This window comes from Taudactylus pleione, unplaced genomic scaffold (genome assembly GCF_031769625.1).
Source record: "Taudactylus pleione unplaced genomic scaffold, aTauple2 ptg000260l, whole genome shotgun sequence".
Classification (NCBI taxonomy): Eukaryota; Metazoa; Chordata; class Amphibia; order Anura; family Myobatrachidae; genus Taudactylus; species Taudactylus pleione.
In genome coordinates this window covers 1955443-1969705 of record NW_028284662.1, presented here as the reverse complement: position 1 = coordinate 1969705, position 14263 = coordinate 1955443, and the positions used below count along the sequence as shown (strand labels likewise).

The following is a 14263-nucleotide window of genomic DNA, read 5'->3' as shown; positions in this document are numbered from 1 at the left end:
CTCAAAGTGTGCCCCTTGCAAGTCAATTCAAGATATTGCTGCATGGTTCTGTGTTTTAAATCACATGCCCAAATAATTAAATGCCTAATTTATTTTATTTGCCAAAACAAGCCAAATGAATTTTGTTTTCATGTCATTCCCCTTTCCGATTAGGCACATGCCGTCCTCCTATATCTGATAAGAGAATCTCCAGGCACTGTGAGGAGCCCGCTCAAAAACATTTAATAGCAGTGTCTTTAAGATATTATTTATCAATAATCTCAAGTATTTGTCTGATGCCTCGAGTTTGGAGCACTGGCGGGGAGCCGTGTGACGTCACTGCTGCGGACGCCATGTTGCTCCCCCTGCTAGAGGACATATCACAGCCGGCCTCCACTCCTCCTTGCTGGACCTGATCTCTCCCTCTCCAGGGCTGCAGACCATCAGGTTAGTGGAGTTCCTCCCAGGGAAGTAGCGGGCGCCATCTTGGGTCTGGGCTCTCCACTCACAGCACACCTGCATGCAGTATGCTCTGCCTCCACCACTTTACCACACAGTTTATATGGCTCTCTTACCTCACTGCCATTCCCCTGCTAGTGGCTGAATATTTAGCTCCTCAACATTTCCCTACCAACAGGGTAATAACACCTTCCGCTGCCATGTATTTTCAGTAACATCCATCACTCATCCCTATGAGACCTCCACAGTTCATGTTTACCTGATATCACATTGACCACAAAAGAAACCATTGGCCTTTTCACTACTGTTTATACTTACTAACCGGAGAAGCCATTAATGCCCAACAAACTGAGTAAGTTGTCCACTCTTGCACCTCCAATCAAATTTGTATCGCAAAAAACCTCCGATTCAATGTCTACTGGGAAATCTCCGCAGACAACCAAGGTTGCCCCCCTCCTAGCTCTGATGTCAACCGTGATCTCTCTACTGATGCTCCACTTACAGTCCGTACACTCCATCAAATGCTTCAGGCATTCCGCACGGACCTTACCTCCGACTACCAAGTCTCTATTAAACAATTCACTAGTGAAGTGACTGGTATCGGAGACCATATGAACAACTTGGAGACTAGGATGCAAGAACTAGTGTCCTCTCACAATGACCATCTAACATCTCATAATTCGGTCCTAAAGGATTTGGTTGCTGTCACAGACAAATTGGCGGATTTGGAGGATAGATCCAGGAGGACAAATGTTAAAATCAGAGGTGTCCCGGAATCAGTGTCTAATGCCGACCTCCAGAACTTTGCTTTGAACATCTTCCTGAAATTATTGCCCTCTGTGGAGGTCCGCAATTTGCTGATCGATCGTATCCACCGTCTACCTGAGGCCCCGCTCAGCCCCGGCAAGTTCTCCCAGAGATGTCCTCCTGCGGCTTCACTTCTCTTTCATATCAAAGAAGATATACTGAGGGCTGCACGTGAGACGGAAGATGTGGAAGTTTTCAATAATCTTCAACTATTCCCTGACTTTTCGGTCCACAGCATCAATAAACGTAGAACATTCCAACCTCTCATGAAAGCACTTCGGGATAACGATATTCAATACAGATGGTTTCCCGGTAAAGCTCTTGGTGCGAAAAGACGGCTCCACGTTTATTATCTCCTCCTTAGAAGCTGGTGCTAAATTAATGGCAGAATGGGAAATTTCTGTCTCTATTCCCGCATCCTCCCAAGGTCCTCTTCTTCAATCGGAAAGGTCTCAAGTGGGATGAATTTTCTTTTTGGACTTCTCCGGTATTACTTGTTTTTTTTTATTGGCTGAATCTAGATCTGCTCTGCACTGATATTTCAGTATCCTTCAGCTATTTTATACAATCAAGGTACTCCCTCAAGAACATTTGTTTCTTTTAATATTTCTAGCTCTGGATCTTCATGGCAGACGTTCCCTGCTGCACTTATTAGTTATGAGTGCTCCCAGTGTAAGGTTTGTTGTATCCTTGCAATTTATGTTTAATGTTTTGCTTAAAGTAAGTGGTTTACAGTTTTATTACCATAGCTTTTTCCCCCTCTCTTACCTTTTTTCTCGCTAAAGTATGTATTAAGACTATTTCTCTGTATACAGATTTGAGAGGGATGGTAAATGTGATTTATTGTTTTATGTTTACAATATGTTCTATAATAGGTCTCAGGGATGGGGAATGACACAGTCCTCCCCCACATGTTATCCATTTTGCCGTATTGTTTCTCCACAGCAACTACTATGGCCAGATATACTGGGCCTTTTGTGTTTTCTATTTTTTCCCTGTGTTTTTGTTTTTTATGTCTATGTGTTATTTTTTTTCTTTTATTGTTGTGTGACACGTACATTTAGGACTTTCTCAATTTTCCACTGTCTTAATATGCCCAATGGTTAAAGTCCTTTCACTAAATGTCAAAGGACTTAATTTATCCACACAAGAGGTGCCTGGCCCTTTCTACTTTCCACCACCATAAAGCTAATATTGTGGCTCTCCAGGAGACGCATTTCTCTTCCTTAGCTCCCCCCATATTTCAGGACCATAGATACCCTTTATGCTACACTGTTAACAGTCCACTCAAACGTAATGGTGTTGCCATATTGTTCCATGTCAATACCCCATTTGTATTACATAGGAAGATAGAAGATAAGAACGGTAGGTTCCTCATTCTTATCGGGAAAATTGAGGAGACTCTTGTCACGTTGGTTTCTCTCTATGCCCCTAATTCCCGTCAGGTCCCCTTTTACGAGAAACTTTTGAGGAAATATCTAAGGTTCGGCAAGGAGCACTAATTTTGCTGGGCGACTTCAATTTAGTCCTCGACCCCAAAATAGACAGATCCTTTCCCCAGGGTCATTCCTCCTCCCCTCGTGACATAGGCCCCTCATTGGTCTTTTCCTCAGTCCATAATAGTTATTCTAGAATAGATCTTGTCGTTTTAGATAAAAGAATTCTCCAATCTACTAATAGGGTTAAACTCCTCCCTATTACTTGGTCTGACCATGCACCTGTTTTATGGATTTGGGATACAGGCCATCATTTTTCTCCCACCCGTTTCTGTTGGCTTCCTGAATACCAATTAAAAGTTCCTGAGACTCTGAAGGCTCTTACTGATTTTCTTATGTTATATATACAGACTAATTATTCTACTGATACCACGAAGGACCGCTTTTAAGGCACACCAGTGTGTGAAAACAGAGGTACTTTGAAGGGAGCTCAACTTAAGGCTCGCTCTCGTAAATTACAGACTGGTTTGGAATCCAACCTGCGGTCTTTAGAGTCCCAGAATCAGCTCCGCCCCACTAGAGCATTACGCAAACTCCTCCAAGAGTTCGATCACAGCTCCAATAACTTTTTTTTGTCACGCATGCAAGTAGCTTTTACTCGCTTCCGCCACTAATTTTATAGGGCCAGTAATAAAGCCTCGTCTTCTGGCACGTAAGCTTCGTGGGCATCAGGCTCATAATAGAATTAAATGTCTCCTAAGCCCCTCTGGTTCGAAATGTCTTAACCCCCTTGATATTGCTAATTTATTTTCAGACTATTATGCAAAATTATATAATTTACGTGATGATCCCTCTTACCTCGGCTGATGTTATCTCCTCCTTTCTAGATGATTCATCTTTTCCCTCTCTAGATGCGAATGGTCTGGCGTTTCTGAATGCCCCCTGGTCTCTAGAGGAAATCCATGAAGTATTTCGGAAAGTCTTCTAAATTTGTTTACAGACGCTTCTGATATTGGCTCTTTTCCACCCGAAGTGGTAGAGGCACAAATTGTCACTGTTTCGGAATCTGGTAAAGACTCCTCTGAGTGTAAAAACTATAGACCTATTGCGCTTCTTAACACAGATGTGAAAATCTTTGCTAAGTTGATAGCTAACCATTTGAATCCATTACTTCCACAATTGATACACCCTGACCAGGTAGGTTTTTTGTTCATGGACGTCAGGCTCCCGATAATACCCGTAGGGTTTTAGATTTGGTTGAATGGGTGTCGTACAATAAATTACAATTCCTCCTCCTCTCTCTTGAAGCTGAAAAGGCGTTCGACCGGCTCCACTGGGACTATATGCGCCAGGGATTGTACAGATATGGATTCCAGGGTGACATTCTCCGGTCCAATAATGCCCTCTAGTCTAGCCCTTCTGCTCGCGTTTTTGGTAACTGGTTTCTTTCCTTGCCCTTACCAATCTTCAACGGTACCCCATTAATATACGTGTTGGCCATAGAACCCCTTGCCCGAAAAATCCTCATCTGAGGTCCCAGGGCTCTCCATTTATGACAGCTCTCATAAATTATGTCTGTTCGCAGATGATGTTTTGTTGTTTGTAACCAATCCGGAAATCTCGTTGCTACCTCTCCACACTATTTTAGACAGCTACAGTGCAGCTTGCTATTATAAACTAAATGTTACGAAAAGGGAAGCTTTACCTATTAATATTCCACTTTCGTCTCTACGTTCCTTAAAGGGACGCTTTCCTTTTATTTGGAAGGATTCTTCCCTATCCTACTTGGGAATTCACATAACGCCCTCTATTAATGCTGTTTTTAATGAAAATTATGTTCCCCTCCTGACTCAATTGTATTCCTTAGCCACTGCCTGGATGAGCCACGAGATCTCCTGGTTGGGCCGCATAGTGGCGTTCAAACTTATGTTGTTACCTAAATTGATGTATTTATTTTGTGCTATTCCGTATGCTATTCCTTGTAATTTACTGCATCAGATGCGCCGTTTGATGCTTTACTATGTGTGGAAGGGCAAAGCCTCTAGAATGGCTTATAGTTGTATGGTTCGTTCTAAACCCCAGGGAGGGCTCAATATCACTGATCTGACCAGATATCATGAGGCAAACCTTCTCTCTCAAATATGTGATTGGTTTCTTCCCCCTTCTGTCAAACCTTGGGTAGACCTAGAGCAGGCCCTCCTTCAACGATTCCCCCTTCCTGACCTCCTATGGATGCCCCAACAACTTCGACCACAACTTCCCCTATTCTCTAAAGCAATCCTTGATACCTTAAAAGTTTGGGATATTAACCTCCCGGCTAATTTTGATTTTACTCTGCCGACTAGAACTATTTCTCTCCAGGCATTGGACAAAGTATTGCCCAGTCTTAATATGTCCTACTGGATGGGTCTGGCTATTGAGTCCATAGCAGACTTTTTTTCCTCGTCCTCTATTCTATCATATATAGACCTCTGCGCTAAATATCCATTAGGACCCTCAGCTTGGTTTTACTACCAACAACTTACACATTGGTATGCCCTGATGAATACAGGTCCCAATGCATTCCAAACTCCGCCAAACCAAATTGTGAGTAAACTCACTAAACCATTTTCTAGTGGGGCTATATCTTATTTGTATTCCCTATTGTCTTCTACAGCTCTGATGGTTAAATCCCCTGCCCAACTCCGGTGGGAAACAGATCTCCAACGTACCTTCACCTTCTCATAATGGGAGACTATTCATCTTTCTTCCTTCTCATTAGGTAAATGTACTAATCATATTGAAGTGTATGTAAAACTTTTAAATAGATTATATTTGACCCCCTCTAGGCTGCATAAAATTTGTCCCACAGTCTCAAAGTTCTGTTGGCGTCTCTGCCACTCTGAAGGCTCTATCTTCCATGTTTTCTGGGATTGTCCTTTTTTACGCCCCTTCTGGGAAGAAGTCTTTACTCTCATTAATGATGTTCTAGGTCTCACTAACTCTGGACACCCCCTCGCTCTTCTCCACTGGTATCCAGCCTCTGTCCCTAAATCTGACCGTTATGTTCTCGGTCACATTGTGATATCTACTAAGGCCACTACAGCTCAGCACTGGAAATCTCCTTCTCCTCCCCCTTTTGCCAAAGTTATAACGAAAACACAATTCCATTATGAAATGGAGACGAGAGAGGTTGATTATTCTATGGCCACTTCATCTCCCATTGAGGAATGGCATCCCTGGCACCTATGTTTTACCGATGGAAGGGATCCGCCCATATCCCTGCCTTCTCTAAATCCTCTGAGTCCTTCTCCCTTTGGTCTGAATGAGCTCCCACAGGCGGACCAAAATACTTTGCTTATTACTAATTTCTGTATTTACGGTTTTAAGTTTTTGTCTAATGTCTATGGATGTACTGTCATCCCCCCCCCCCCTTACAATTTATTTTATGTATGTTTTCCCGTTTCTCTTTTCTGTACCCCCATAAATATTTTGCAATATATTCAATAAAAATGTATTAATGGAAAAAATAAATAAATTAAAATATATTATATATATATTTTAACGAAAGCCGTATTTTTTCTTTAAATGAAAGAGTATAATGTAATCTTACCAAATATAGAAGAAAGGTATGAAGACCTGTTCCGAGTCCAACAGAGGACAGAACTCCTAAGCCTACCCAGTAGGCACACCATAAAAATTTCTTCTCAGCATAAAGAACATACTGCAAGAGAAAAACATTTGTAAATAGCACCGCATACAAGGAATACCACAAGTCTATAGGCTGAACCTTTAGGAGAACGACAGTATTTGTTTCAATGGTTTACTGAAAAACGAGAAAGGAAATTCAGAAAGTATTTTGGGTGTGAACATATTTGTTTAGACAAAAATATATCTCCATCTTGCAAGAAAAAATTTTGTTTTATTTCTCGTTAACTCTATTCCTAGGACCACAGTAGGGTCATTTGTGGAGAACTATAGAAATCGGACTAGTTAGTGGGAATGTTAAAGTACACCCTGCATAACACTTGCACTTTGCATTTAGGTACAGGTTTTGTGTTTTCCTTTTTAAACTTGCAATAATTCAGTACATATCCAGGTGACGTAGTACTCCCACAAAGTTCCAGTGACTTATTAAGTCTATAATAAAACTTGACGGAAGATGAGATGTATAGTCACAATATGCTTTGCACAGATTAAGAAAAGAAACAAAGTGCAACAAAAGTCAACAAATTGCTATATTCTGTTACAACCCTGTCTATCTGACCAGGCAAGCAACATGCAAAACATAGCTACACTGCGCTTATGTATTGCAGAGGAAAAACTATTTGCATACCTGTTGATGTGCTCCTTCAATATAATACACTACTGTAAGAACTGCAAGTAGGAGCAATAATGACCCCACCATCCCACGACGGTGCCATAACCTATGGAGATGAAGTGAATGCAGTTATTACATTCTTAGGAGGAACACTAAACCTAAAATAAAAGTGGTCTTACATAAAAAAAAAAAAGTTACTTGCAACCTTCACAAAACTGTATACAATATACACATTTGCACTGCTCTTACGTATGCCAAGTCTTCTTGGTCTCACATAAAAAAGCACAAGTGCCATTTTAAAGGCCTTAATAAAGCTATTATAAACATTAATACATATGCATCCATTAATCAAAATGACAGGAGGGTAATTAAAAGTGTTAGCTGGTTGGTTGCTATGGATTATAATGTATTTGGGTTACTTCCATGTATGAAATAGTCTTTATCTGTGTATGGAGGCTTTATATTGTTACTGCTCATTCATACATGTGACTAAGTTACTGTACTCCTTATGTGGGTGCAATGGTGAGGTCAGTAATTTGTTCATAAACTTGTTACTTTGCAATAATAATATAATAATTCACACACAAGCAAGAAGTTATTATTTTACTTCTTCTGTAATAACCAAAGAAGTTATACATGGGGCTAAATGTAATAGTGTGCGAGTTGTAAAAATAAAAAATAAAATGCTAATTTAGCGCTAAACTCAAATTTTTTTTTACAACTCACACATGTAATAGGCTGAGAGAACATGCAAACTCGCATGTTTTTCGCATTCCCACAACTCGCATGGTGCAAAGATGTATCCAGAAGTTTTCCCATGGAAACCATACAACTCACCCAATGTAATAGACTTACTTAAATTACTTAAATAAAACTCCTAAAATAATAGACCTGTTTCAAGCTAGCGAGTTTATCCTCAGCAGGTGTGTGTTTCACAAAAAGCCTTCACAGATCAATATATTCCGTGAAGGCTTCTGTGTGCAAAAACCTATTAAAGTGTTAAAATTATAAAGAATTACATGGGGTCCCCAACCCCAAAGCACAACAGCATCGGGCTGTGTGAGATAATCCTAGTTGTGAAGATACGGGGGGAAAAAGACGTAGGGGTCCCCCGTATTTTCAACAACCAGCACCAGGCTCTGTGAGTTGATCCTGGTTGGGGTCCAAGAGCCAGGTGCTGGCTCTTGGACCAGCTCCTGGCTCTTGGACCCCCCACACATTTTTTCCCACTGTATTTTGTAAACCAGGGCCGACTCAAAGAGCCTTGGGGCTGGTTATGCTAACCGAGGCTGGTTATGCTTATTGTTTTTTTTTTGTTTTTTGTTTTTTTACTTTTACACACAAAAGCATGCACGATCCTTGCTGATCTGTGCATGCTTCTGTCAACTTGCACCTTGTTAAGAAACTCGCATTACAAGGTGCGAGTTTGCCCGCAGTTTAACTCACAACCCAGTCAAACTCGCACCCCATTACATTTGCGAGTTGCAGGACAAACTTGCACCTACAACTGTGCGAGTAGGTGCAGGTTTGTTCCAGCAATTTAACTCGCACCCTATTACATTTAGCCCATGGTGTCAAAAGGGGATTTAAAATAATGCAAAATTAAGGAACTTCTAAGCACTGGGTTGCAATAATTAAAGTTAAACACCTCTCTTCGGATTTATACTAGTACAGGAAATAACCATAACACTTCATATAATCCAGCTGACCTTTAAAAATCAAACAAGCATTAAACAGTATGGTGTGCATTTTTTGTTTCATATGAGTGTCTGTTAACATGCAATTAGGTATTGTATTACAGATCTTTCTACATCATTTAAACCATAGCCCTTTCAAACACTTTTTTTTCTTTCGTTTTTTTAACCCAACAATTTGAAGAACTACACTTATGTTACCGTGGAAATGATCCACTTTCTGGGAAGTATGTATATTTTATTACCTCATTCTGGGGCGGGCCAAATTGTTACATCATTAGCTGCCAGCTCAAAAAAAAGCAAAACAACCGCAAAATCACAGCTGAATGTGGTCCAACTTAGATCTTCCACCACAAAGATAAATGAACGTCAGACATGAATATGTGCCAGGTTACAGCACAAAACAGGCTTTTTCAATCTGTACTCACTGGAATCTACCAATAGCGCCAATTAAAAAAAGTATGCAAATAAAACTACGGAATACAGTCAAGTATCTACATTTTGTGTACAGTTACACAAGTGTTGCCAGGCTTGGCTAGTAAAAACATTAAAAATAAATAAAAAAATGTAAAAGCTTCCAAGCCCTAATCACAAGTCACCACAAGGACAAAACTGGATAGCACGGGCAGCGCTGTGAGCACAATGTGATAGTTCCATCGGAAATGACAATAACCGAGATAGTTATAAGCATTCCGAATACAGAGAATCTGACGACAAGAATTCTTGTCTGTCAGTTATATGTCTTGTTAGAACAGCATGTGTACATTTCTAATACCAAAGTCCTCAGATAAATGGGACTAATTACTGCCAGGACTCTACATAGCTGCTCAGATAATAAGATGCTGAATAGGACATTGGAAATTGTTCAGGATCAGACTTGAAAATATTTCTTGCGCTCCCAGACATTGAGCTGCACCCAGATTAAGCAAAATCAAAATATAGAACTTTGTGCTGAATCGATAAAATGAATTTATGATCAGATAATGCAAGACAAAACAATATATTCTAAGTAGAAATATGGTGGATGTGTTTGTAATGCGTTTCAGCTTGTAAGCTGAGAAACAAATTCATGGACAGCATTTAAACTCCATCTAATGTCCTTTCTTATAGCTTTTATTCTAGAGGTGTTTCTATGTGAGTACTTGTTCTAAAATCAAATGAATATAATAAAAGTCCCAGTGGTCATTGAGCCCTGCAATCTCTATTTCATAGCATAGCCTTTAGCAGAAGACAATAACAGAAAAATACTATAAACTGAATTAGCAGAAGCTTCAACAAATCATTTCCAGCTATGGAATACTGTAATAACTTATTACTTTAAGCTCCATTCCTTCAAGTTTATCAGGGTTTCAAGGAAAAAATACTGCAAGGTAATGAATGGCTTCCTCCAAAGAACAATACTCTGTCGTTCATCCCGGTCCCTCCTCTTCTTCTCACTCAGGAAGGAGGAATCTGAAAGAGAAAATCAGAAGTCTCCACTTCAAAACCAGGACATACAGAACACAAAAACAGTAGTCACTACATCATAATAAATGGTTAAGTAAAACATCCCGACGGGGATTTACATGACCATTTGCATATACAAACTTAGCTAGAAGCAGATTCAAAATGAACATTGCAAGTCAAACATTCACCCAGTTAAACGAAGGAGCTCCAAACAGACTATTGCTGTTAGAGATAAGAGGATCTTCCTCCAGTACTTGCCTCTAGGTGGTTAGACGGACTACTCTGAATTTGACTATGCATGGATGAGCGTAGTGTACCTATATATCCTCAGAATGGCCTGTTGAGAAGGGGGCTGGGAAATCCCAGGTAGGGTCCAATGCCTCAGAGCCCTGCACTCTACCTTGGTGGAAAACCCCAACTGTTGGCAAATGACTACAGTGACCAGCATGCTGTCACTATCCTTCTGTCCTGGCAGTCACAGACATCACTAGGTGTGGGACTGCACTCTTGTGGATATCAGCTGGGCATGAGAGGCCAAGAGGAATGAGAGAGAAAAGACTATGTTGAACCAGACGAACATCAAATCTGCTAGCCTATATATATGTAAGCAAAAATACATAGTGTGCCTTAATTTTACCTGGGGCCACTACAGTGTGTTCAACACATTTGTGGTTCTTGAAGTACTGACCTATTTCAGGTGACCGTACTATTCCCAATTAGTAATATATATAAGCCTGCTGCACCGAATAGTCAGTTTGATAGTATTCCAGTTTATCTTTAGTTTATGTAAGTGCCAGAGAGAAAATGGAGATGCCTGTGTCTCTCTATAGTTGCATTCCCCCTAATGGCCCTGCATACCCTAGTCCACCAATATACCTTTATGACTCCGATACAGCAGAAATAAATTCAACTGTCTTTGCTTTTTCAAACATGATTTCAACCCAATCCACGCAAAACAAATAGAATAATTCTTTGTACAATTGAAAAACAGGGCGTCCCGTTAGAACCCAATTTTAAAAGGTTAGTTTTTTTCACTGATGCACTTCTAGCCAGAAATAGCATTTTACATCCTCTTCTGATCCTTCACCCTAGTGGAATACACCCATGTATTGCCCATTCCAGGCCAAATTGAACATAGTTTACTAGATGTACTTTAGTATCTCGTTTTACTTGAAATGTGCATTTACATATCATAGTGCTTCCACAGACAATGATAAAGCTGCAGTTTGGTTACATTTAGGACAACTGTGTGAGGGAGTGAGACCCATGAGTATGCTCCAGTGGGGAGACAAACATCTCCTGTTATAGATACTTATGAATAATTCATATGTGTTTGCCATCAATAATAACTCACAAGACAGAGCAAGCATATAAATCAAGTCAGTACTTGTTAAGAAAGGGAGCCATTGCACAAACCCAATACTGATTTTTTTAATGGTTATCTGTTCTCAAGAATCTATATAATAATCCTCTTTAGTCTGCCCCATCTCCTACATGCACTGGAACCGGGGTGGTCCCACCCCTTCAGCAGTCACCCCTGCGAGACAGACTGGACAGATCCAAGTCGGCAAGGAGGACCTGCCAAAAAAAAAAAAGTATGCATGGTGGGAAGGGGCGGGATGGAGCATGGGGAGGAGCAAGAGAGCAGGGCAGGACAGTGCAGCGGACAGAGAACGGGATGGAGTAGGACAGAGTGAGTGACAAGACAGGTTGTGATAGGGGACAGGACGGACAGGCAGAAGACATTGGGCCCGGGTCACAGCCGCGGGCAGACTGAGGTGATTAGGCATATGTCGGGTCTCTTTACTAGTACATAATATTAAATAGCTTTTTATTGTAATGGGATAATGTGTACCCATGAGGGAGCGCAGTGGTTAGAGCTGAAAAGCATAGCTATGGATTGGTTTATGCTAATTACCAAGCAGGAGGTGCTGCCAAAAGTCCAAATCTTGTGCAATAGAGCTGCCAACGTGGAAGCAGGAGTTGCAGTAAAAGTAAAAAGAAACAGATCACCGGCAAAGGTAAACATTTTAGCCTCTTGTGAGCCTAGCTGTATTCCCTTAGATGTAGGCCAAGATTGCAAATTATTATCTTTTCATAATCCCCCCTACCCACCTAGCAAAGGCACTTATTACAAAATAACATATACAGGCTCAAGTAAAAAAGCACTGGGGAGTATGCTGGCAATATAGAAATAAATGTTAACAATAAGTTAAAACGACAACCTCTATTATGAAGTGAGAAGCAGGATCTAAATGGGAGGCTAGTGAATAGGAACCTAACAAAAAAAATCAGTATGAAGCATGGTGTTGGACTTGTAGGGAATTAGGCCTATAAAATGTTAATTGCATTACATCTATTTAGCATATATTGGTCTAGTTAGCAGTTTAACATGGATACAATTTATGAGCACAAAAAATATCTCTGCGTAATTATGGCTTTTGGGAAATGTATGGAATATACTGTACTAGACAAAGCTTTACGTTATGTACAGTACATTGCCTTCCACTAAGGCATTCTGTATTTTACAGAAAGTGTGCCCGTCTTGCCAGCTACAGGCTAGGTCCAGTCTGGCAGGAAAAACTGTCCGCTGAGCAACTGGGAAGTATATTTGTCTTCTTGCACTAAAGCACAGTAAATGTAAACCAAGCTAGAAAAAAAACAAAATGCTAAATGTTAAACTATATACTGCAGATGAAAATAACTAATATGTAAACAAAAAAGCAAACATACACCTAGTAGTAAAGGTGCGTACAGACTAGATGATATTTTGCACAATACGCCCAATTTCGATGAAACGGAAAGACAGATTGTGCAAAAAATGTGAAAATTGCGAGTGTCCATTCATGATAACGAGTCGCGTACCAGCGGGTCGTCCGTCGTATCTTCAGATCTTGCCTACAGCAGGCAAGATCTGCCAGTCTCCTACACGACGCACTAGAAATAGTTAAGGACGCACGATAAGTCGTTGGTCAGATTGGACAATTTTTAGCACCATATCATGTCCTGGAGTACAGGAGAGCTTCCGGGGAGAATTCAAAAGGAAATCGTTCATGATATCGCTTCGTGAGCACATTGTCTAGTGTGTAGGCACCTTTAATGAACAGGCCCTGCTCAAGCTTTCTGAAATTACTCTCCACCCCAGTTTAACCAGGAAAAACATATGAATGAAAAATCAGTACTTGTTATGTCAATCTTAAACTGTCCATGGAAAAAACAAATCTCAGATTACAGACATTTTCTAATCTGAAACCACACGAGAACAGGGATAAACTAGTCATAAAAACCATGAAAGATTAAATATTTATCACTGAGATTTCAGAATTGAATGGATATAATGTACTTTACAGTCCATAAAAAAAACAAAACAAAAAAAAAAACATTTTATATACTGTATACAGGGGCCTGTTACACATGCGGAAACGCTCATTTACACATGCTTTTTGGGTCCATTCATTATTAGGGGGCCATTTGGGCTGCCTAAAGTTCAGCAAACTTTCAGTATTCGAAGTTTGTCTTCGGGAATCTATGCCATTTTCAGATGGCTTTGGTTCCAGAAGCCCCATTGGAAGGCGCACCGTGTTGCGTAGAGGGATGTGTTCAAATCCCTCCACCTCATCTGCACTGCATTTTATCCGGTAGTGCGCATGCGTCAACTCAGTTCACGCACGTACACCAACACTGCCATGTAAAGTTTTGCAGCTAAATACTAGACAGTGTTCGGGATCATGGGGACGACTGCTTTTCAGAACAGCTGCCCTGCATATAGGAAATACTGAATTACTCTGGTAATATGGTATCCAACACCGCAACTTGCAGCTAGTTGGATACCAAAGTATAAGGGCACTATAAGGGCATGTTGATGAAGAATAAATGCATTCTATGGGGCATATTCAACAAATATGGGACACTAGCTGATGTGCCCGGTTTCACCTGGGTAGACCTTAGATATTTACTGTTTCCATTTCCATCTAACCACTCCGGTAACACATTAATCCTTCACCTCTATAGTAATGCATGCTCTCCCTCACTGCTATACATTACCCTCCCTCACCTGTGTAGTAACACATTTTCCTCCCTCACTCGTAACACATTCAACATTCCCCTCCCTCACCTATGTAGAAAAACTATGTCCCTCACAG

The 14263-nt window shown here is 40.6% G+C and overlaps 1 protein-coding gene across 1 annotated transcript in view; it reads right to left on the bottom strand.

Annotated features, from left to right (window-relative positions):
- Window positions 1–5455: 5455 nt before the first annotated feature.
- The window catches only part of LOC148514729 (vacuole membrane protein 1-like), a 42718-nt gene continuing 33910 nt past the window's right edge, over window positions 5456–14263 (bottom strand). The window contains exons 3-6 of the mRNA XM_088481044.1: window positions 9992–10127; window positions 6997–7087; window positions 6274–6384; window positions 5456–5611 (exon numbers count right to left, since the gene is read on the bottom strand). Of these exons, the coding sequence (XP_088337170.1) occupies window positions 5456–5611; window positions 6274–6384; window positions 6997–7087; window positions 9992–10127 (494 nt within the window). The remainder of the gene's footprint in view (window positions 5612–6273; window positions 6385–6996; window positions 7088–9991; window positions 10128–14263) is intronic.